We start from the raw sequence: 26086 nt of genomic DNA on the forward strand, positions 1-26086 counted from the left end.
GAAGAAGGGTCCCAACACAAAACGTCAGCTTTCCTGCTCCTCTGATGCTGCCTGGCCTGCTGTATTCCTCCAGCTCCACACTGTGTTATCTCTGACTCCAGCATCAGCAGTTTTTACTATCTCTCATTAGTTAGATCCTTCAGGTTACAAATTAGAAACTTTTGGAAAAAAGAAGGTTAATTTTGAAGAACAGCCATGAAGACATATTTGCACCTGAAGCATTAATTGTTCCGGGAAACGTCAGCCTTCCTGCTCCTATGATGCTGCTTGGCCTGCTGTGTTCATCCAACTCTACACCTTGTTATCTCGTATTAATTATTCTGTTTAGTTCACATTGCTGTCCACTGTAACCAGCATATTCAGCTTTGTCCCATGACTTGTGATAGCCTAGGAAAGCCTAACGTTGAGTAATTTTGAATTGTAAGCATTAGTGACAATCTCTATTCTTATTACTGTAACACCTTACAGTACATTATTATGACTAACTTTAGTGGCTTTAGACCTTACAATGTCAAGAATGTTGAGCTGAGTGAATGAAGTATATCCCAACTCTAACTTCTGGTCTCCCTTAGAGTTTACACATCAATTCCAAAGCAGATCAGAATGTCACCTGGCACTGCAACCTTATTTTAAATATTACAACATTTCAAAAGCACTTCATTGGCTATAAAGTCTTTTGGGACGTCCTGAGATCATGAAAGGTATTATATTAATGCCTTTAATTATTTCAGTGAAAAATCATCCAGGCAAATTCCTGAGCACTTTATTACTGAGTTTTTCTAAAGTTCATCCTGAAACAGCTTTTTTGAAAATGGTGAATCTTGTACAATATGTTAATATGCTACAATACGTAATAAACACACAAAGGCTCAAGTAAAAACCTAATGGATGACATTGAAGATATTTGCAGACAATTACATATATTTTCACACCTTTGTTTGAAGAGCGATGTCACAGAGACCTCTATCCTGTGTGTAAAGCTGTATTAGCATTAGCAATTCATGCTTAGCAAGTACAATAACATATTAGCCAGGGGAATACTGGTTAGCAAATATTCATTAGGACTCAATTTACTATTAAAAGAGAGAAATACTATGCTCCCATCATTGAAATGAAGCCAAGCCTAATGCATTTTAATGAAGTGGAAATAGGCCTGCTGTCAGCTCTAAGACAGACTTCTTTGTTTCAAGTTTTTTCAGTAATGTGAATGAGTAAATGCCACTAATGCAAGTAATCTGTAGGGTCATGGTGAAAACTTTACTGCTTGATGCCATCGAAGAATTCATTAATTTTGAAATGCATTTTGAATTTCTTTTAAAAATCAGCCCTGTCATGTCCAATTGGAAATATTTAGCACAGCAAATTGTACGACATTACTTTGTATGAATCTACCTTTCTCAATTCATTCATATTGTGCTCAACCAGGAGCATCCAGCTGCTCAGTGAAACAATCACTTTTCATTATAAAGCCTGAGCTGTACGAGGTAAATAATGTGCTTTGAATTCAAGGCGTTGTCCATTTCAAAGTAAACCAGAAGACACAAGTGAAACTCAAGATCCTCACAAGCTTTTATATTTACGCCCCTTTTTGCAGTGCTGTTATGTAAAGACTCAGAAACTGACGTTTGAGAGCAAAGATGCCCACCAGGCTTAAGAGAGGTCCGTACTGCAACTTCCTTCCTAAATACATTCCACCTCTCCCCTGTTCTATTTACCTTTAAAATGTTCATGGAAACTTACCTCCATTACCAAGAATCTATCCTAATATCTCCTTACCTGTCTCAGTGTCAAATTTTGTCTGATACTGTTCTGCAAAGCACCTTGGAATATTTACAAAATGCAAACTATAGTTCCTTATTAAATAATAAGTTAACCTTATTAACTTTGGTTTTGTATATTCCCCTTACTCCCTTGTCAATGCATCTGGCAATTTTCCAGTGTCTCTGTACGTCTCATCCATGGCTCAGAACCTGGAAGTACAATGGACATTTTAACTTGTAATTCCAAAGTACCCTGTATTCAAAAGATGATTGCTGCATCTAAAAATGGCTGCGGAAATAAATTTGTGGTCTTCTGAAGAGAGAGATAGCCTGATGGAATATCACACCTACAGATGCGAAGGGACCTTTAAGCCATTTAAAAGGGGGAAGGGGCAAACCAAAGCAGATGGACAGTGAGATAGTAAGAACTGCCGATGCTGGAGTCTGAGATAGCACAGTGTGGAGCTGGAGGAACACAGCAGGCCAGGCAGCATCAGACCATCAGGAAAGCTGACGTTTCAGGTCGGGACCCTGCTTCAGAAATGGGGGAGGGGGAAGGGGGCTCTGAAATAAATACAGAGGAGTGGGGCGGTGATAGCAGGTGGATAGTGGAGCGGAAAGGTGGGAGAGAAGACGGACAGGTCAAGGAGGTGGGGATGAAGCTAGTAAAGGTGAGTGTAGCTAGGTGGTGGTGGGGATTGGTCAGTGAGGTGGGAGGAACGGATAGGTGGGAGAGAAGATAGACAGGTCAAGGAGGCGGGGTTGAGGGGGTGTGCTGGTCTTGGGATGAGGTTGGGGCTGGGGAGATTTTGAAGCTAGTAAATCCACATTGAGACCATCAGAGGAGAGACCATTGGGTTGTAGGGTTCCAAGGCGGAATATGAGGTGCTGTTCCTCCAGTTTCCGGGTGGCATAGTTGTGACACTGGAGGAGGCCCAGGATGGACATGTCGTCCAGGGAGTGGGAGGGGGAGTTGAAGTGGTTCACGACTGGGAGGTGTTTTCATTGTCGCAAACTGAGCGTAGGTGCTCTACAAAGCGGTCTCCGAGCTTCCGCTTGGTCTCACCGATGTAGAGGAGGCCACATCGGCAACAGCAGATACAATATACCACATTAGCGGATGTGCAGGTGAACATCTGTTTGATGTGGAAGGTTTTTTTGGGGCCTGGAATGGAGGTGAAGGGGGAGGTGTAGGGGCAGGTGTAGCACTTCCTGCGGTTGCAGGGAAAGGTGCTGGGGGTGGTGGGTCTAGTGGGGAGTGTGGAGCAAACAAGGGAGTCACGAATAGCGCGGTCCCTCCGGAAGGCAGCCTCCCCACCCTCATCCTAAGACCAGCCATCCTCTCATCCCCGCCTCAATGACCTGTCCATCTTCTCTCCCACCTATCCACTCCTCTCACCTCACTGACCAATCCCCACCACCACCTATCTGCACTCATCTTTACTAGCTTCGTCTCCACCTCCTTGACCAGATGGACAGTGATCTCTTTCAGCAATAGAGACAATACCAAGCTGACAACACCCTGCTTACTATCTCCCCAAACATAGGACAAGTGTTAAAAAGCCAGTTTCAACTCAGCTAGCATGTACTAAAAATCCAGTGTGTTGGGTTTGAGCATTAGTAGATGTGAGGGGCACAGTCAGAGAACCTGGATTTCAAAATTCTATTGCCATTTTACCAGCTTGGCTCCAGAATCCTGATGAAATTCACTTTCACACGAATCTTTGATGGTAAATGAGTCGCAGTTGGCAACATGAGGCACGTCTAGCTGGAGAACTGGTCCCCCACACAGAACATGGTGCATCACTGTGGAGGGAATGTATTTCTGAGGTGGTTGAAACTGTTTTTTTGTCCTACTTAATGTCAGTTTCGCTTGAATCCCATTCATCCAGGCAAGTCAGTGTATTCCATTGCATTGCTGACTTGTATCTTCTGGATGGTGTAGGCTGGGGGGGGCGCAGAAGAAAGTTACTCACCACAGAATTCCCTGCCTCTGATTTGCTCTTGTACCCATTGTTTTTATGAGACAGTTATAATTAAATTGTGATCGGTGGTGACACCCAGGTTCTTGATAGTGGAAATGCAATGGCTGAGTGGCAAATGGAGGTGGATAGGACTCACTCTTATTGAAGATGATCATTGCCTGGCACTTGTTTGGTGCAAATGTTACTTGTTACTTGTCACTTGACCAAACCTGAATGTTGACCAGTAATTGCTGCACACAGTCACAGATTGCTTTAGTATCTGAGTAACTGCTCATGGACCTGCCCCCTTATGAAGGAAGGAAGGATATTGATAAAGCAATTGAAGATTGTTGAGCCTATGCGATTCCTCTAAGGAACTCCTGCAGAGATGTCCTGTCCTACAGCTGAGATGATTGTCCTCCAACAACCATAACCATCTTCCTTTATATGAGGTTTGGCGCCAACCAGCAAATAATTTTCCACTTGATTCCCGTCGGCATCAGTTTTGTTAAGCTCCTTGACAAATACTGCCATGATATCAAGGACAGTCATGCTTATTCCATCTCTTGAACTCAACTCCTTTGTCCATGTTCAGATTAAAACTGTAAGAAGATGTGGAGCTGACTGGCCCTGGATGGGACCCAACTTGAGCATCAGTAAGCAGATAATTAGTGTGTAGCACCTGATAGCTGTGATAATGTAATCCATTACTTTAATGTTGACTGAGAATAGACTGATTTGGCATTAAACAACCAGACTGTATTTGTACTGCTTTTAATACCTGGACAATTTCTTTACTTTTTTAGGAACATGCTAGTTTTGTAACACTACTGTTGGAACAATTCGGTGCAAGGTGTGGCTAGCTCTAGAAGACAAGCCTTTGGCACTACAGCAGAATACTCAGGACCCATAGCATTTGTTGCATCTGGTTCACTAATGTCCTTTAGGGAAGGAAACTGCCATCCTTACCTGGTCTGGACTACATGTGACTCCAGACCCACAGCAATGTAGTTGACTCTTAACTGTCCCCCGGCAATGAGGGACAGACAATAAATGCTGGCCTAGCCAAGGATGCCTCATCCTGTGAATGAAAATGAATTTAGTATTTTCTTTGTGTCATGTGGAATGAATGGAACTGGCTAAAGTTTGGCTTCTGTAAAAGTGAGCACCTCAGCAGAGGGCCAAAATGGTTCATCCACTCTGAGCGTCTGCCTAAGGGAGGTTGCGAATGTTTCAGCCTTGTCTTTTGCTCTCAATTGCTGACACTATTAAAGATGGGAATATTCATGCAGCCTCATCCCTCATGAATTATCCAATATTCACATCATTCATAACTGGATGTGGCACGGCTGGATGTGACATCCAATAAAATTTCTCCTTCATCACATGCATACTTTTGCTGACAGTGCTTGATGTGGAAATGGTTTAGGACCAGAATGGTAATCTATCAGGAAAAAAATAAATTAATTGAAATAGAAGCACTGTAAGATACCCCCTACATTCAGTTGCTCACCCATCCATTCTTTATTTTCTTAGCTGAAAAGAAAATATTCTATCAGAAGTAACAGGTCACAAAAGGTCTTCTTTTGACATCAGTGGTTTAATTAGTTGTCTTTTTTGTATGATACTAAGACATAGAAGCTAGTATATATTGTACCATAGTAAGCGGCAACCCTTAATGTGTCTTTTTCAAACAGGTTTTGAACCGAGGTGCTGATTTTGGTATCTTCTGTTTCTGTACTACATTTCAACTCTTTCAATGCAGTGCATTCTTTCTTCTGCAGGTCCTGAAGGTTGCAACCTTTTTATCTATCACCTTCCTCAGGAGTTCGGAGATGCTGAGCTCATGCAAATGTTCCTGCCTTTCGGTAATGTCATCTCCTCAAAAGTGTTTGTGGACCGAGCGACAAACCAAAGTAAATGCTTTGGTGGGTACAGATAAAAAAAAAAGTTCAATTGCTAGTCTGTGAGAAATAATTTTAAAGACTAGATTTTATGTCAATACACTGAAATAATTATGTCTAAACAATGAGTCATTGAAAATTATGAAGGATTCTGCTCTTCTGTAGATTAACCTTTCACCTTTCCCCTCAGCAACCCAGCTGAAGCTTTGACTAACAGTTCTGTTTTGCTGAGGGAAAAGGGATTGAACTATATTTAACATTGCAATATTCCTGCTTTGCTTTTAGATTACCAGAAACTCTTGTACGTAGATGTGCAGAATACTGTATTTCCTTGAATGGAATAAGGTCCTTGAATACTTTTTGTACAAACAGTCAAGGGTTATAATTGAAAAATTAAACAAAACCCCAATGAACAATCCATTATGTTATGACTGACAAAACTGTTTTGGAACAAGCACAAACCCCAGCCTGTAGTTGCATTTGAATATTTTCTAGAACAGAATAAAACATGGGCTTTGTCACATGTGTTTCTGGAATATGACAGCTCTTGTTCTGGTGTTCTGTTTATTGTTTTTTCCAAAAGTGAACTGAAAACTTGCAGCTGAGTCATTGCTATCTGCCATGGGTCTAGAAAGGGAATAGTAATCTCCATTTGGATTCAGCACAGATTTGACAAGAGACTAATTGATCACCTCTTATAAAAGAAAATTATCTCTCCAAAAGAAGGTCTGAATTATTCAAGCCTGAGGCAGAAGTTATGTCATTGACTTATTTTTAACAGTATTGTTTCACATTTTTACTAACCTCAAAATCTGAGAAATTAATAATCCCCAAGTAACTAGATTTAAATAGTTGTAAGGGACCAAGGCCACATTACCACCAGAATGTGTTTTGCAGACAGCAACTCTCTATGCATTTTCCTGTGGTATTTTAGTGCTGTCTCCAACAAACTTATTAATTACACATGAGATAATATCTGTTTTGTAAAATACAGTCATTTGGTTCAAGGAAATAAGATATTTATTGATTAACCTGTATGCAGTGGAGCTCAAGAAGTAGTACACTTAAAATACACAGTAATGTTGATGAAGATTGTAAAAAACTAAGTTAAAAATAATGCTTGAAACTTCCAGAAAAGATCCTGAACAGGATCAAAGACTGCAAGTGGGTCCCACTGTAAACACCTTCACCAATTTAATGACCTAATTAGTGAACATCAAGTACATTTTGTAGCATCACAGAATGACCAACTATGGTGTGTAAACATATTTAATGCAGAGAGGAATATAAATAAAAGATAACATCAAAATATTTCATAATTTATACTATTTCATTAACGTCAAAAATGCTAAGCGTAGTATGTTCAGTGGTTGAATTCTCAAAAATAAGTTCCTTCAATGGTTTCCTTCACATTTCAAGCTGTATGTTTGTTAAACTGAGGAACAGAGATTTTCAAACTGTGTTTTACTGTAATATGGGATTTCCAACACCTTTTTTTGTATATCATCATATGGTACACATGTCACTAATAAAAAACAATACAAAGAACTAAAGTCATTTCCAACAAATTAAATGCTCTATTGGTGTGTGCTACAAGTACTGACTTCAAACAAATGTAACCTAAGATCAAAGGTAATGTTTGGCTTATGTGGCATTTTAAACTTTACTCAATGGACATTGCAATTATTCTCAAGAAAGACCATCAAAGGTTGTTCATCCCTGTGGCATTCAATGGAATATTGGTATTCGCTGCTCGTAAAAAAGTAGTAATGTACAGTATCCAAAATGTAATATTGTCATTTTTTTCAAAATTTCAAAATAAGCACAATAATTCACTTGATTCTTGTGCTTTACCAGTTCATCTGATTGCTACTCTTCATGGGTTTCCCCCAAAGGACACAACAGTATATTTAAACCCTTTAAGGACTGCAATTGGGTTGCTGCAATAAGTTCAAAATTCATGTAAGAACAGAACTGATCCAGTTCTGAATGAGCAATGAGATTTTATCCAATTTTCTATTTTATAACAATCCATCTGCAGTGATGTTGTAATCATTAAAAAGGTATTAGTATTTTTAAATCAAAAGATTCTTTTTATGGTCCTCAAAGGGTTATCACAGAAGTTTGAATTGATGGCTGATATTTACAGTGTTTAAGAAATAAGGAGTGTATTTGAATGCATAATTTAGTTACTAAGCATTAGAATAAAGCTTAAAAATTTCACAGCTGGATATTGCCTATTTATCTTGAAGGGGTGTGCAGTGATTTAACTTTGAATCTGACTGACTAACACACAGGTTCCCAAGTATTGTTTTATTTAAAGCATTTCTTTACATTTTGATAAGAATACGTTAAAGTGACCTATAACACACATTTTTAAATCATTGGCTTTCAAATTTAGGTCACTGGACTCTAAGAAGAGATTCAAAGGTTATCAGATTACTGTCTGTATGCTATAAAATTTTGAATTCCCTTGCCTTTGCTGTCTTGCCAGCATGTTACTTCTGCTGGTGTAGACTTAGAGGAAATATTTCTAGTGATGTTAACACTGAGCAGTCAGCACACTCCTTCAGGTGTCAACACAGGTTTTCCCTTTGACTATTGTCGAATTTGCAGATGAATAGTTTGAAAATGAATGTATTGAATAGTTTGGAAAAACTACTGCCCCACCAATTCAAAGACCCATTTTGATAGTTCATCTGAGATGATGAGGATTTTAAATGAAAATGAGCAAAATAATTTCTGCTAATTAAGGAGCAAAGTTTTCATTCAAAATACTCATTTTCTCGGATGAACTACTACATAAGTAAAATAAGTCTTCTCTCTCTGGCTCGAAGTTTCCTACCTTTAAAGAGGCAAAGATGGTTCAAATCAGTATTTCTAAACAAACAATGTTCACAATGTTATAGATTCAACGGTGGCAAAACGGCAAAGGTTAAATTAAGCTGGCTATCCCAATATGGAACAAATAAAGGCACCTTATACTTGAATAAACATGAGCTTCCCATTACATTGTGGAATATTTGCAATCTGACATTATAATCATTAGCAAATAGTTCACAGCAGAGTCTCCTTTGAAGCTATGAACCCTATCACTAACAAGTTTTAAATTTTCACAATGCATGACTCCACTAGAGATTGCTACCTACTCACAAGTGTATAGACTATTTTAGAAGCTTTTCATCTTGCAATCATCGGGACATTTTTCAAGAATACTAAATAAGAAAACGTCTCTGCAGACAGAAAGACTATGTACACACACTGCACCTGTTTCAACTCAACATAATAGTTGAACATCATCCATCGATTTCTTTCTAAGGCTGGCAGTTAACAGTCAATCATCAGTAACTGCTGCATTCTCCATGTCAATATCTCTATCAATCAGATTCATTTGGCATCCAATTAGCACTTTCCTGTTATACAATATTAAGGTTGCTTCCTCTTACATTGGTATTTTTGTGAATGTCCTGATGTGTACAAGATGAAAATCTTTGACAAAATACGTTTTTTTGCAGCAATATTCAAGTTTGTATGACCAAACAACTATATATTATTTTATTTTTAAAAGCTACTAATCCCTACTTTCTCTTTTCCATGTTTCAATACTTGGGAAAAACCACTGGGTAACTCACATTCTTATACTTTAATTAATCTCATAAAAATTGATCAGTGGATGAAAATTTGCCAATGATACAGCGGTAGACAGCATTGTGAGCAGTTTAGATTGAAGCATGCCATTACTCAGAGGTATCAATAGCTAAAGAGAATGAGCAAAGTTGTATAAAATGGATTTCAATGGAGTCAAATGTGAGGTTATCCATTTTGAATATAAAAAGAATAGAAGACCACGCTTTGTAAATAATGAAATTCTAGAATCACTGGGGATCCAGACACCTGGGTCCAGTTTCATAGATCATTTAACATCATAAATAGAGTTAATGGAATGCTAGCCTTTATATTTAGAGACTTCAATATAAGGACACAGAAATCATGCTTAAGTAATACAAATCCAGATCACAGCTGGTATTCTGGCACCTCTTCTTACAAAGGCTGTACAGGTCATGAACAGCCATAGATTTACCAGAAGTATATCTGGACTCCAATGTTTATAATAAAAGAAGAGATTCCACAAACTAATCTTATATTCCCTGGAAATTGAGAAATGTTAAGGATTGATTAATCAAAATTTTCAGGATGTTAAAGGGAACTGATAGGTTATAGAGAGAAACTATTGTCACTGATTTGGGATTCTTGGATATAAGACCCTGGTCTAAATGTTAGGGGAGTGGAGCCAGGAAACACTTCTACACATTGGAACTCTCTTCCACGAACAGCAATCCTGATCCCTGCAGCACTCCTCAGGTTGCCATCTGGAAAATGCCCCCTTTATCTCAACTCTCTGTCTTTGATTACTTCAACATTCTTCTATCCATAATACAGGTACTATATCTTACTACTCTTACTGTACTTAGATTCTTGACGGGAACTTCTATTTAGATGTACCCCAAAAATAATCAAGCAATTCTCCGAAATGTCCAAATGTGAGAGTAAACAGGAAAGAGCGTGGTTATTGTTAGTCATTTCTCGCTCGACTCTGACATCTAATCTCTCAATACTCTTTTGTCCTTTTTATTTTTACTGTGATGTGTCTCGCTGAGGTTACTATGAAGGACTCCTCAACCTCTTCCCTGGTCTAAGGCACAGGGACCCTCAGGTTAAACCACCACCAGCATCTCTCTCTAATGAGAGAGCAGCCCTGTGGTCTGGTAGGACTATAGTGACTTTACATTTTACAGGTGTGTCTAAACATTCTTCCCAAGCATAATATTCTGTTTCTGCTCGTACATCAGGAGCTAAAAAATTATGGAACTATTTTACCTTCTAACCGTTACATCCAAAATTACCATCTCTTTTCCTTTATTCTATCTAACTTCAGTAGCATCCTGCAATGTGAGCCTTGTAACTTCATGTTTGCTATATCCTCATTTCTCCACATATTAGTTATAGCTAACAGCACTTTTCAGTTCATGCAGAGGAAGTAGCAAAGGGCCACTATGACCCACTGAGAAATATTAGCATATAGGACAACAGGCTATGGCTATTTCAAGACATCAACCTAGTTTAGTTTGGTTGAAAATATATGGCCTTAGCATTGAATATTGCATATTAGGTATGTCAGTCTTAGAACTGTGTAACCACATCCAATCCAAAACCCAGAATATTCAGACCATACACTGCCAGTATTTATATTTTTCCAGCTACCTGTTCCATTATGCTGCCTTTTCAATAGAACTACAAAGTCCATATTGGCAGTACAGAATCCATTCTGTGTGCTCTAGTATTTTGCAGAGAGAAACTCCGTCCAAATATCTAATTTCTGATGCAGTTTTTTTGACCCTTGTGGAATATTGCTCTTGATATGAGAGGTTCAATTTGACTTCCCATATTTTCCTAATTCTTAATCGGCATTTGTTGATGTCTTATGATTGTTTTTTGATGAAACATTTGGTCAACTCCCTCAATAATCCTGCAGACTTTAAAACATTATCTAAAAGTTTCTTTCTAAAGCCAGCAGATAATTCCCTTGCCTTTCCTCAATAATTACATTCCTTTTGCCTGAGGTTACTATGAAGGACTCTACTTGTCAACCTCTACCCTGGTCTAAGGCATGGGGAATCATCTTTGTTGCCACTGTAACCTCTCAAAATAATATCCATCTTCTCAGTAATTAACTCCATATGGGCGCTGATCAATGACCGATACAAGAACAATACATCTTCTTGATTTGTAATAAGGGAAATTTATGGGAGCTACACTTATTGACAGTGCACTGTGAAAATTATGGTATGCACTTCCAACAATTGTGCAATCATGATTTTGTAGATATCCCTTGGGGTAATTTCAATCCTACACATTCAGCAGAGAACTGACAGGATCGGATCTGAAGTCTATTTTGCGATATTCCCGATTTCATTCCTGCTGCTGTTTGCCCATAAGCAGCACATTAAAAGAACTTACCTTATAGATCTAGTCTTTCTTGACTCCTGCAGCCATCTTAACAGTTTAATGACCAATCATCCTCCTGAGAAAAGATCAGTTGCTCGCTCTTCGAAAACCCAACCTGTTTAAACTGGAAGTGGGCAATCTGGATAAGGATTGGGGTCAAGTTTCCCATGTTTTTTTCATTTGATGTTCCGTGCATACTTGGGGAATTGAGATTATTCCCTCTAACCCTTTTAAAAGAAATCAATGCCTTTTCTTTAGCCATGCTTCCTTACATTTAGTACAGTGCTAAGTGCATTACACTAATACGTCAAGCTCTGCAATAATACTACAAAAATTATGGTCAATGTACTTTTTTATATAAATCATAAAAAATCATAAAAATTGGAATGTTTATACTCATATATTGCAATGATTTACTTTGTCTTCTGCTGTACATGCAATTTTCTTGACAGTCTTTACTTAATATTACTTCCTGACGATCATTTTCAACAGCTTTATTTGTAAAGCATCAAACTGTCAACTAGATTAATGAAATGAACCAATGTCTCTAATATACCATAATGATTAAGATAATATAGGGTTAGTGAGAAACTTTTTTTTATTATAAGCTTTTCCACATTACCTTTAAATAATTTATTTGATTACAAGGTAAATCATAATAACGTTAATATTTGTGTGTTGTTGCTTCCTCCCCTGCTAGAATGATCTAGTTTAGTCCCAACTCCCTGCTCTTTGTTTATGCCAGTCAATATTTTTCCTTTAGCATTTATATTCTTCCTAAATCAGCTTCAATTGCCACTTGCAGCAATGAATTCAAAATTACAATAACCCTTTGTAATAAAAAACAACAACCTCCTGCCTTGCGCTGCTCCTTAACCATTTTTACTTCAAGGAATGCTCGAGAGGTTTGTATAACATATAAGCATCAGACCTCCTCTTGGCTACCAAAAGCTGTCAGTACAAATTTGTGTCATTGGAAAGTTCAATACAGACCTTACAAGCAGCTCTCCCAGAGTGTGTCAGATCTGTAATGATGGCATTTATCTGCCAGAAGCATGTAACTAGCTATAAGAATCCTTTTCCAATGACAATAACATTTAAATAGTTTTTAATAACTTTGGTAGTAGTCAAATAAAATGAGATTAGGAAAGTACAAAAGGTGGAAATCAGAATATAAAGAATACATTACTGGAAATACAGAGCAAAGGAAATGAATGTTAATGTTTTGAAAACAAAGTGTTAACCTCTCTTTTCCTTTTCCAGATGTTAGCAGACCTGCTGTGTATTTCCAGAATTTTCTGATTTCCATCAAGAGTAAACAAATGGCTGAGGACTTATTCTGCAAATACTTAAAATGCTGATCTCTCTCCACCATCTTAACAAAAGTATTTACCCAGAAGGTTTGAGTCTCTATTAAAATAACAGAGAAAGGAAATGAATATAAGCATGTTAAGTGTTTATACCATAACATCGCCATCCTTAATTTATATCCTAAGATTTCTCAAGATTGGAACAGTGAGATGGGCTGTTAAAACTCCAATTAGGAGAAATCATTGCCAGCAGTGTGTAGGAGAAAGAAACACTTTCATTGATATTGTAAATGTTATTTCATCAAAATATCAATGCAGTTGTGTTTTGCATTTTAATCAACAAACATTGATTTAACCCGAAAAATACTAACCTCATTTTAGCCTCTGTTAGAGTTCTATTGATTTATAAAGTTCATACATGTCCTTTCCTACTAGACAATTTTGGAGTGAGAATATTCTGCTAGTGAGTCTAGTGAGAATTGTAGCTGCTTAATTAACAAGGAAAGCAAAATTACAAAATAATAGGAAATAACATGGGCCAAACGATTGCATAGTCATTCCGTTGAAGCAAAAGTCTTAGCCAAATTGGTCAGAAATGTCAATGATAAGACTATGTCCAAAATCCAAATGGGTCATTCTCAGGCAGTTCAGCTAATCCTCTTACATCTTAGATAGCAAGGTGTGGAGCTGGATGAACACAGCAGGCCGAGCAGCATCAGAGGAGCAGAAAAGCTGACGTTTTGGGTCTGAACCCTTCTTTAGAAATGGGGGATGGGAAGGGGATTCTGAAATAAATAGAGTGAGGGGGAGGCTGATGGAAAATGGATAAAGGAGCAGATAGATCGAGAGGAGACAGACAGGTCAAGGAGGCAGGGATGGAGTCAGTAAAGGTGAGTGTAAGTGGGGAGTTAGGATGGGGTTGGTCAGTCAAGGGAAGACGGACAGGTCAAGGAGGTGGGGTTGAGGCTGGTAGGTACACATCTTATTGTGTTATCATCAGTGAGATTTGTGATCAATTAGCTTTGACTTATCTTTGATTTTTCACCGTTTTTATCCTGTTCAACAGCATTGACATTCTTGCTTTGGTGTTTACTTTTTAACACCTGTAATAGGAATTGACAATAGGAACTAATCTCTTGTTCCAGAACAATTTCTAAGAATGAACCTATCTGTAAATGTTACAAAGAATGACCTTATAAAACTCTGTCTTTTTCCAAGGCAGAATGAACAATTTCAAACTGCTCCTATGGTTGCTCCATTTTAAAACTAATGAGCTTCTGAAGATTATTTTTGAATTGAATTCAAAGCCTTATCAAACATAAATAACTGGCACTCCACTTAACCCAAGTGGGAATTAAATCCATTCCTGAATGGTGTTATCCCAGGAAGAGCTAATTTTCTTATTGATCATTCTACAACTTTCAAAAGGTAAGTCTTTTTTTAAAACATCTGAGCCCAAGTAATTCATTGCATCGTGTTTTCCATGCACCTAAGTGTGTGGTATTCATGGTGAGGTGTGCACACACTGCAGAAATAAGACAGCTCTCATATTGGTACAGTTTTAATTTTAGCCATTGAAGGCCCAAAGTATGCAACAATTGCCCAGGGTGTTCTGATTCTTGCATTGTTGGATGGCACAGCATCCACAGCCTTGAAACAAACACAGAGGAGAGTCTTATTGAATTCAAAAGGTTAACTCCATTTCTCTCGCCACAGATACTGCCAGATTTGTTGAGTTCCTTCAGCATTCTCTATGTTTGTTTCAGACTTCCAGCATCTGCAGTATTTTGCTTTTATCCACAGCTTTCAATTACTTTTCGAAAATGAATATGCCAGGGTATTTATATGCCACTACATAGTTTCCTGAAATCTTTGCTGCAAACTGCCAATCTCTTGCCAAAACCCAAACAAAATCTTTTTTTTGCTGTTCCCCATCCCCAAGGGAATTGCAGATTTAATTGATTTATGCTCGCTTTCCTGTTGCAGACCTCGGGCTGAACCTTTGGCCCATTCACAGCAAGGTTGGATCCTGGCAATGCATCAGGAATCTAGAACTGACAGCAGTTCATTTGTCAATGGCTATTGTATGCAACCACTGCATTTAGATCTGACTTTTAGGTCTCCCTGACTGATTGGAACAAGCAGAAATGATGCCCATCTATATCAGTCTGTTTCAGCTCATCCATTAAAAGGGACAGTGCAAGGTGGAGAACTGAAAAAGGTGGAGCTTTTCAGACAGAGACAGGAGCTGCAGAAATAGGCACAACTTATCGAGGCAGCGTCATCCTTCAGCAATGAGCATGATGCTGCGGACCATAAGGGTTTGCAGGAAGATTCTGGTCCTAGCAGATGGGAGGAAGAAGACTGCTTGTAAATTACTGAGAAGATCAACCCCAGAAATGTGATGGATTGTTCCAACATGATTCTACAGCCTAATCAAAGCAGGCAGGGTAAGTGGCACGGCACACTCAACTGTACTGTGATGTGCATCTAACCTCAGCCACCTGTCCCCTCATCCTGCCTTCCCAAGGCTTCTCCTCCTTCTTTGACTTCTCATACTGATCCACCCTGTAGGTGCAGCCATTCCACTCTGTCTAGGCAGCTCTTCATGTCACCATCTGACCAGCCGTCGAGTCTCACCCTCATCTTATGGCAAAATACAACCCATCTTTCACAGGGGCCCTCCCCATATATTGTTCTTCCGGCTTGTCTTCATTTCATTTCTCACTCCTTGCAAAAGGAGCAATGACACACCTTATGGAGAGGCAGAGAAACAGAGATGGCCCTCCTGTCATCTCCACCACGAAGAGGAAGTGATGGAGATAGGCTGTGTCTTGGAATGCCAGGATTGGAAGCCTCCCGCTGACCTGGTGAGTATTGTATATTGCACAGACAAATTGCATACAGTGCTCATTCATGTTGTCATGAAGTCAGCAGGCAATGAAATATGATCGTGTGCAAAGTGATAACTTAGCACCCTCTCACTCTGTCAATTCTAATTCATGTATTTCAACGCCCACAGGTTCTTCAAGAGTCTCTCAGGAGGTGCTGCAGGAGAAGATGAAGACTCCTCAGAAGTGGCCATTCGCCATGCACACCACCTAGTGGGATCCCCAATGATTTGTAGTTAGTTACTCACACGGTGAATCAAACATGACAAGTGATCAGGAGGAGTTAGTAGTGACAGGTAAAGCAGTGGAGAGTCCATGTTGTCGGGTGGAGGAGTTACAGGAGCCTCCATGTTTTCCTTGAGCTGTGTACAGATGCTGAGGCTGAAGGGCCTAAAACAAAGTTGACTTTTCTGGATCAATAACAAAAAAATGCATGAGGTCCTATCAGCCTTTCCAGTTACACTACACACTATTGGAGAGAGATTAGAGGACTCCCTCTCTAGTGTGAATTCCTTGACGTTTTGGATTGATATCGGTGTCCTTGGACACAGTGACACCTCCATGGCACATCAGAAGTAAAGCAGAAGAAGATGAAGACACATCAGTCATTCAGGTACATGTTCCCCTTTCAGTGGCCTACACAGTCACGATGCCCCTTATTTGAAGATCGAGGATGATCTCGCCTCTCTGAAGTGCAGCAGGGAATTGTGAGTGGGCCCTGAGAGGGAAGATGGAGCAATGAAGATGCGGTCTCTGTTCAAAGTGTCCACTCTGACAGCTTCCCCAGTCACTGCCACACCTGCTGCCTCCTACTACAGTGCCTGAGTACGCCCCTGTACAGATGGAAGTGGGACAGGTATTTGCATGGCTCTTGTGTCTCCAAGTTCCAGAGCTGTTTACTGAGGAGCATCTGAACAGTCAGAGTAGGGATTAAAGCAGCCCTGCCTCCAGCTCTGCTAAACTGCCACAGTGTAACTCTAAGTAGAAGCAGTGGAAATAGAAGGCAAAGCTGTGTTGTTGTACATGGGCACTCAGTGCAATGTGTAACACAGTGTTAGACAGTTACATTTCTGTTTCATATTTAGGTATCTCAAAGTGTATATCATTGCCCTGTGCCAGCTGCTGTCAAGCAACCTTCTGGCCTGTGACGAATGGTAGCGCATGAGCTAAAAACAAGTATGGTTTACCCTTGAAAGGGATGGATTGTTGATTAAGGGTTTGCTCATGCCTCAGGACACACAGCTATGTTCTCTTTTCCATTACCCATTACTGATCACCATTCTGAGCTGGCAGATTGCAATGTGTGATCTCTGGATGATTGTCTTACTGCAGATCATGCTTGGAAATGTAGCTGTTGTTCCGTCTGTGGTCCATTTTGGAATGCCATGCAGCAACTCACCTACATAGGTCAGAGGAAATATTGGTGCTCTGTGGTTCTGAATGGGGTGTGCCAACTGACTGTGTTGCCTCGGTTTTACTGAAGCATATCTGTATCAGACATTCACAGGCAGTTACAGGTGCCTTCATCACACCAGGCTCCTTTCATACAACGTGGTCCTCACCAACTTCTTCCTGAAGCTCATATCAACAGATCACCAATCAATTCTGGAAACCCTCCCTGGGTAGGCCCCAAATCTGTCCAGGTTCCCAAATTGCACCTTCATCATTCTAATTGCTTGCTCAAATACAATGCTGCTGCCCAAATGGCTTCAGTTATTACTTCCCTGACTCAGTGTTTGGGCTGCTCCCAGCTACTGTCAACCAGATCTTCAGATAATAGTCCTCACCATTTACTCACTCGGTATCACCATGTGGTAATTTTTCCCAGGCATACGCAAACGATCCTTCAGTGGTGCAGGCCAGCTGAATGTTGGTAAAGTGGAACACCCCACGCCCTCCATCATTGATAAAATACTTAAATGATCTGAGAGTGCCTTGATTGTGCAGACAACGATTTCCTGGACCTAAGGGAATCTGACCAGAACAGCAAATGCCCATTTCTCTGACTGGGTCCATGAGTGTTAAAAATGTAGATGATTGTTTATCCTGGTAAATATAGTTTTAATGCTGCCCAAATTCCTCATCTGAGGTTCAAAGTACAGCTACAGAAGCAGCTCCCAAGTTAATCTGAAAATTGATAGCTGGAGAGTGAATTAGGATAGACTCCAAAGTTGTAGAGATGGCCTTCAAAGCAGTGAAAGCACATTCTCAGAACAAGTCCTGTCTTTCGCCAAGACAGGAAAGTGATGCCAAACCTCAGTAATAATTATCACTTTTTCGGCCGACTCAAATCTTCACATTTTGCTCTCCTTAGTGGGGTCCTGACAGCCCAGGAAACCAATGCACAATGAAAGGCAGAATTCAGGGTTACATGAGCAGATAATTCACATTTTCCACATTTAAGTCACAGACATATCTGTCGCTCATGATTTCCCACACGCTGCATATCACGCTCAGAATTAAAGCAAAAGTTGGGGGGTTCAGAATTTTTAAATTGTTGCTTACTCACATACCTACCCACCTTGTCAGGTTAAAAAAAGATCCCCCTTCAACTGTAAAATAATAATGGAAATATTTAAGTTCATGATGTCAACATTCATAATTGGGCAATGGGACTCATTGACTCAATCTCAGTTGCAGCCACATGTCCAAAGCTCCTCAGGCAGCTCACTGGTTTCCTCTGGACCAATGCCAACATGAAGGTGCTGAAGTACTATGGGAGATCAGTGTGAGGCTGTAGGCCCTCAGTCATGCTACCAAGCAAGAATGAACATTTCTACTTCTTCTTCTGGTGCGTCCTTGAGACAACGTTTAAAAAATACTCACTTCCAGGAGTGCCTTTAAGAACCACTGGTAGGACGACAGCAGAAACTGTGTGGAACTTAAACCAGTGATGCTCTGCTCAGATTCTGTCCAGGTTCAGAACGGTCCTTAAACATGTCTTAGATTCCTCATTGACACATGAAAGGACCCGTTGCCTCATTAAGGCAACCACCAAGGACATTTGAATATTGCCCAAGCCAATTTTGTGTAACATTTGTAAAAGAATTGTTCATTGTGTCCATTCTCAAACATCTTTCTATGGATGATCAAATTCGATGGGCCAAATGGCCTACTTTTTTCCTCTATGTTTAATCAAGTTAAACGGTATGTAAGGATTTGAAATTCACAATTCTACGAGTAGGTCCGCGCCTGTGTTTTGATCTTCTTATGTATGTGGGGGAGGTTCTTGGCTACACCACTTCTGAAGCCCATGATTTCTCATTATGCTCAATGCAATGTATTCAAATTAATTTTCCAGAGCAAAAAAAATGAAGTAAATGCACAACTCTGGGACACAATAGTATAAGACACACTGTTGCATTATTTGATGAAGGTACAAGACTTCTATCGAATGTAATTGTGTGTCACTGCATATTGTGATGTTAATTGTGGTGACTATTCATTTTTGAAAGTTACAAAGTCTCAACTTTGTAATGTCTGACTCTTTAAACTAATAATAAAATTAGGATGAAGTTGGAATCTCTGTATTAGTGATCTATGCTGTCCATTAATATGTTATTTTTAATACAGCCACTCAGTAAAGCAATAAACTTAATTAGTTGAAGTTGATTTAACAGCCCTTTCCCAATGTGTCAATTTACTTTTATTTTCTTCTTACTTTAGCAGAATTCTAGCCAATTAATCAATTAAAGAGTGTTAGAATCACACACACAAAACAGGTTTTAAAGCCAAAATATGAGACTATTAGTTGGATTGCACTGAGGCCATTCTATTTACTCTTAATCATCTATAACTTTAACAATAATCCTGCATGTTTATAACTAGCTGTGAATATAAGGCAGAATAGTTTTCATTTTAAAATACTGTTCATTCGAATCACAATCTGCAAATAGAGGATTGGTTGGGTTGTGATAACAAGGTATATGAGCTTGTTTCAGAAATCTTATATAATGTTTGGTATACACTTCCTGATGCAGCCCTGGTTTAAAATGCCTTTTTTTAAAAAAACAGAATAAAGCATCAACACTATTTAAAAGGTAAGAGTCAGATTGAATATTTAAATCAATTTTTTTTTAGTAAAGGATCACATTCACCAATGAAGCTCAGTTTTTCTCAGTTCAGTGACCAATCCTTATTTCTAACTACGGCCAAGTTTCTGGTTTTTGCTGATCCAGTTTGAGCAAAATAAACTTTGATTAATGTTCTTCATCTCTGCACACCCTGAAATAAAGTGATAAGATTTTATATTACAACCATGTACGGTTGGACCAGATTGATTTCTGATCCCTGAGGCAATATTTACCATCAAAAACAAAATTAGTTTGCAACACCTTTTCCTCCTCCCTAGATGTAATTTGAAACTCATTTTGCTTTGTAACTGCATTTTCTTCTTTGTTTCTTGCTCCATTACCCTCCTCAGTCCATCAGTCAGATTTAGATTTCATGATCAGAAACAGAAACTCCTCCAGATGAAATTATGGCAGCAATAACATGAATATCAGACTTCCACATTCGCATTGATCTCAATCTTAAAAGGGGCAGCCACACCTTTAGCTAAATTCTACTCATTTGCAGACTGGAAAGCTTAGAAAACCGATCGGAAATTAACTTGGTCCAGCCTATATATAAAATGATTGTGATTACCAGGCAAAAGATTGTTAAATAAAATTGTAAACATGATATTTTAATCTGTGGGACTTGAACGCTTCAGAGATTAAGCACTTTGGCTTCCCCAGTGAACATTTCCATTTAAGTCTGGAAATATCTTTTAAATGGAAAACATGCTGGTGAAAACAAAGGGTTAATGCAAAGTTTTGGTGCAATACAAGCATGAACTGTTGTATTAGTTCTTCCTGGCCCACGAAGTTGTAAAACCAATGTTTTTGGCAGGTTTTGTGAGTTTTGACAATCCTGCCAGTGCCCAGGCTGCCATCCAGGCAATGAATGGTTTTCAGATTGGCATGAAGAGACTGAAAGTACAGCTCAAGAGGCCGAAAGATGCGAACCGCCCATATTGAACTGCTAGAACTGAACTGAGACTTGAGAGCTATTACAGGTAATTTTCAAACTTTCTGATGGTTTTGTATAATGGTGTAAATATTGTGGTGTTTGCAATTCTCACTGACATTTTAACCTCTGGTGCCTGTTTATTGTGTGAGTTAGATCCAGTCATGGCCATCTATTCTAATATTTTACTGAACAATGAGTAAAACTAACATTCCCAAATAATTAGAATTCAAATTCTTTTATAGTTGGATGATCATTGACAATGGTTTGATCAACTGACCTTTAAAACTAAAAAGTCAATGCGTCACAGACGTCAGATTCAGGTACAGTCAATCCTAGTCAATAGCATTAGAAATGATCATGGGAATGATCACTGTCTTAGGTGACAGTGATTGCTAATACCTTATTCCACAGGGTTGATCCAATGAATGAAACAAACAATTTTTACCAGGGCGTTCTCACGGGCTGTCTTCTGTTGTATTTGTTAACGGTCCATATTATATCCAATTTATGAGTCTAGGAATTAGTTAGTACCATATCTGTTGTACAGGTGCTATATGGGCACATAAGTAAGTAATATGCACTTACACGTGCAACCCATGCCAGCTGTCCACTGCCACCATATTGGTAAAGGCTTCAGTACAAGTGTCCAGGACCCATACCTGAACCGGATGTTAGGCACTTTGCATTTACAAAGAGGAGACCCAATGTCTATTTTGCCCTGGATGCAACCAGTGCCTGTTACATGCAAACAGGATAACTATTTCAGCACAAGGTCTGTCCTTACCTTCACCTTACTTAATCGACCACCACCATTCCCTACTGTGTATGGACCTGTTGGTTGTGAGATTCCGCTGCTCTGATTATCAATGTTGCTTCTGCTGTTTAGTTGTGCTGCAGCTTCACCAAGTTGACACCATATTTTTTAGGGACATCTGACACTGCTTTCCTGCCTTCCTCATTGAACCAGGGCTGATTGTCTGATTTGAAGGTAAGATGACAGATACAGCGGGTCATGAGCATACAGTTCTGCTGCTTCCTATGACCCAGAGCACCTTATAGATGCCCAAGTTTGATCCATCAAGTTTGTCCCATTTAGAACAGTGAAAGTGGCATACATCCTGTGGAGTAGATGCTTAATGCAAAGATGAGACCTAACCTCTGCAAAAACTGTGTGGTAATCATCAATACTGCCGTGGACAACTGCATTTGTGGTGGACTGTCTAGTGAGGATGAGGTCAAATAGGTGTTGATCATGTTGGTTTTCTTGCCATCAGCCACAGGCCCTCTGTGCTAAATATCTCCATAAGGATTTGCACAGTGTAGTTATGACTGCTGCTACCTAGCCACAATAACTGATGGACATTGAAGTCCCCTACCTAGAATACATTCTGTGATCTTGCTTCCTTCAATGCTTCTTCTGATTAGTGTTCAACTTGGAAGACTAATGATTCTTCACCAGGAAGGAGAGGGCAGTTGGTAATGATCAATAAAAGACATCTTTTTCCCATGTTTGGTCTGATGCCATGAGACTTCATGGAGTCTAGAGTCAATGTTGAAAACTCCCAGAACCATTCCTTCTTGACTCCTTTATGTGTTGTAACCTCTGCTGTGTCTGTATCTATGCTGTGTCTATGGACACCGTACACTCAGGGATGGCTGTCATATGAGCATTCAATGTCAACCACCACCAACATGTGATTGAGTAGATTGCTGGTGCCATTCTCTGGCTCTGATTGGGTCAAGAGGATCTACGTGATGTAAAGTAATAGAGTAAAATCTCTCATTCGTCTAATAAGAAGACAATCTTGTCTTAAACAAGACATAGTTTTTCTGCATGAACTATCAACTAGATGGTACATTGGGAAGATAGACATTGTTATTAAGACTATTGAGAGACCTAAGATAATAGGTCTGTCCCCTCAGGATCCTAGGATATTCTGCCATTCCCAACTCAAGTCCTTCTGACATCACCAGTTTGAAGGAACTTAATGCAGTCTTCAGCATTAATCCTTTCAAAATTATTATTTTACATGATATCTCCCTGAAACTTATTTCCAAATTGGTAGATTTGGGGAGTTTAGGTCCACAGTTACCTAATATAAGCAGTCAACCATTGGTAAGTTGTGAAGGAAGCATCCTGGTCTCCAGCTAAAGTTTTAGGGAACTTAACTCTGGGTCTTCCCTCAATCTCTTCTAGTCTATCTTCCATCTGAAGAAGACAGCTCCCTGATGAAGTCTGCTCCCTGATGAAGACAGCCCTCTGACCCTGAGCACTTGTTGATATCCCCAATTTCTATGGACTGGTAGTTTACTCAATGTCAATCACCCATTTGAATCCTTCTAGTCAATGCATAGGGACAACTACTCATAATGTCAGGATAACAGTGGCTCTATTTCCCACTATCATCGAAAGATTAGTTTGATTCTTTTTGCAACCAAAACTTTTATTTTCATAAACACTGCATTGATAATAGAGTACGTACAGTATAATTTAGTTCTTTGACATCAGCTTCTGGAACAGTGACCTCGGTGATTATTATTGTCATGTTCCCTGGCACTTCTTCATTAGAAATTGTTTATTTTTGGGGAAAGAAAATAACTGCTGTAACAGCTGTACGATGACTCCATGCCTGGTCCCATCTACAAACTTCTCTTTAATACTAAAATGAATTATCTTTAAGAGATAGTAGGAACTGCAGATGCTGGAGAATCTGAGACAACAAGGTGCAGAGCTGGATGAACACAGCAGGCCAAGCAGCATCATAGAAGCAGGAAGGCTGGCATTTCGGGCCTGGACCCTTCTTCAGAAATGAGATTTGAATGGTTTTGATACCAGGCAATTGGATTTCTGATGAAGGGTCTAGGCCCGAAACGTCAGCCTTCCTGCTCCTATGATGCTGCTTGGCCTGCTGTGTTCATCCAGCTCTGCACCTTGTTGTCTCTGAATTATCTTTAAACTAGGAAGATTAGTTTATAGGAATTAGCACGTCATGTTGCAGCTGTACAAGACATTGTTGGGGCCACTTTTAGAATATTGCATACGATTCTGGTTGCTCTTCCAAAGGAAAGATGTTGTTAAATTTGAGAGGGTGCAGAAAAGATTTACAAGGATGTTGCAAGGACTAGAGGGTTTGGGTTATGTGGAAAGGATGAATAGGCTGGAGCACTTTTCCCTGGAGCGTCAAAGGGTGAGGGGTGATCTTATAGAGGTTTATACAATCATGGGGGGCACAGATAAGGTACATAGCCAAGGTCTTTTTTCTAGGGTGGGGGAGTCTAAAATTAGAGGGCATTAGTTTAAGGTGAGAGGGCAAAGATTTAAAAAGGACCTGAGGGGCAACTTTTTCATGCAGAGGGTGGTGTGTGTATGGAACGAGCTGCTAGAGAAAGTGGTGGAGACTGGAACAATGGCAAGACTTAAAAGGCATCTGCATGGGTGTGTGAATCAGAAGGGTTTAAAGGGACAAGGGCCAAATGCTGGCAAATAAGACCAAGTCAGATTGGGATGTCGACGTGGACGAGTTGGACTGAAGGGTCTGTTTCTGTGCTGTATGACTCTATGGTGGAGGTTTGACTTGAGGAGTATTGACTTTGATTCTGTTCTGGATCCAATGAGATCTGCCTATCCCCATTGGAGGTCCTTCTGGACACCTTTTGTGGAGCACGTTGTCGCAGCTGTACAAAGCAACTGGTCCATTATCTCAAACAAAGGACCCTTAATCTGTTGAAATTCCTTCACAGAGGAACTGTTTTCTGCTGACACAGGTAATTATCTCATAATTTCATCTGAGGGACCTTTAATTTCATGAATGTCCTTTGTGCAAGACAATTGCTCTGCTGAAACCCTGCGCCAGGAAATTTTTTATTACCAGTATCCTAGAACTTTAAACCAGGCAATTTCTTCTTGACCATGTTCTGAATCGGTGAAAATTGTTTGTTTTATCTCTGTAGTGGGTTTTAGCATGTCGTATGCATCCCATTTTCAATCTGTGTGAACAAATGCTTATTCTCAATCTGCCAGTAAAACTGTGCTGAGGGTCACAGACTTCATACTTCAACGTGTTTTCAGGGTGAACATTTATATTTACTCCCTGTGGCTGCTTCACTGGTAAATCCTACATGCTCAAACTTATCTGAGGATTGCTCATTACTTTACTTGATGCTGAAATGGATCATATGGCTCATCAATTTTCTCACCGTTTGCATCTTCTCATGAACTATGCTGACTTTAATCACCTGAACTTTCTTTAGTATTAATAGGAGTGGAAATAATTTCTGTCACCCCCATGTTGTTTCAGATTTCCATCCTGCTGACTGTATGAAACAATGTTCTCTTACCAATGCAAGTGACCTCAATGGATTCTGTCTTCTTTTTGTGTTCTGCTATGCGCATAGATATCTTACGAAATCTTCTACTGGGAGTCCTTTAATTGGTTACTCAGCAACATACATTTCCTTGACATGTGGTTCCTTGACCACTTACTCTATCTCTGAGTTCTCCTTGATCAGTTGTCACATAAATGGCTGCCTCTTGGCCAATTTTCTGTCGTACAAATACATCCATGAGTTCTCTAATGAGTGAGCAAGAACCCTGTTGCCTTCATTAGATTCTGCTTCATGATGCTGTGGTTCTAGAGTCATGTGAGCCTTTCTGCTCCTATGATGCTGCTTGGCCTGCTGTGTTCATCCAGCTCTGCACCTTGTTGTCTTGGATTCTCCAGCATCTGCAGTTCCTACTATCTCAAGCACAGCAGATGTTGTCTTCTAAAGGGCATCAGCGAAATAGGGAGGTTTTATGATAATCTGGTTGTTTCCTTGTCATCATTATTTATAATAGCCCTTTTAATTCAAATTTCTGTAATTATCTGTGTTTTAATTCCTCAACTGTTATGTTTGGGTTTGAATTTATATCTCCTAATCGTTAATCCAGGCTCCTGAATTACTTGTCCAGTAAAGGATGAGATTTCTGAATACTTGGAAGTGCATGGTAAAATAGGGCAAAGTCAGCATGTCTTCATCAAGGGCAGGTCATGCCTGACAAATCTGTTAGAATTCTTTGAGGAAGTAACAAAGCAGGTTCTAAAAAGGAGAGCCAAAGGATGTTATCTACTTGAACTTCCAGAAGGCCTTTGACAAGGTGCCGCACAGGAGGCTGCTGAGTAAGACAAGGGCCCGTGATGTTAGAGGCAAGGTACTAGCATGGATAGAAGATTGGCCATCTGGCAGAAACCAGAGAAT

At 39.6% G+C, this 26086-nt stretch overlaps 1 protein-coding gene across 1 annotated transcript in view; it reads left to right on the forward strand.

Moving 5' to 3' along the window:
- Positions 1-26086, forward strand: part of LOC109928086 (CUGBP Elav-like family member 4) — a 1150049-nt gene that overhangs the window by 1090140 nt on the left and 33823 nt on the right. Inside the window, exons 11-12 of the mRNA XM_048604689.1 lie at positions 5509-5652; positions 20729-20894. Coding sequence (XP_048460646.1) covers positions 5509-5652; positions 20729-20856 — 272 coding nt within the window. The 3' untranslated portion in view covers positions 20857-20894. The remainder of the gene's footprint in view (positions 1-5508; positions 5653-20728; positions 20895-26086) is intronic.

The sequence above is a fragment of the Rhincodon typus genome, chromosome 1 (genome assembly GCF_021869965.1).
Source record: "Rhincodon typus isolate 14 chromosome 1, sRhiTyp1.1, whole genome shotgun sequence".
Taxonomy (NCBI): Eukaryota; Metazoa; Chordata; class Chondrichthyes; order Orectolobiformes; family Rhincodontidae; genus Rhincodon; species Rhincodon typus.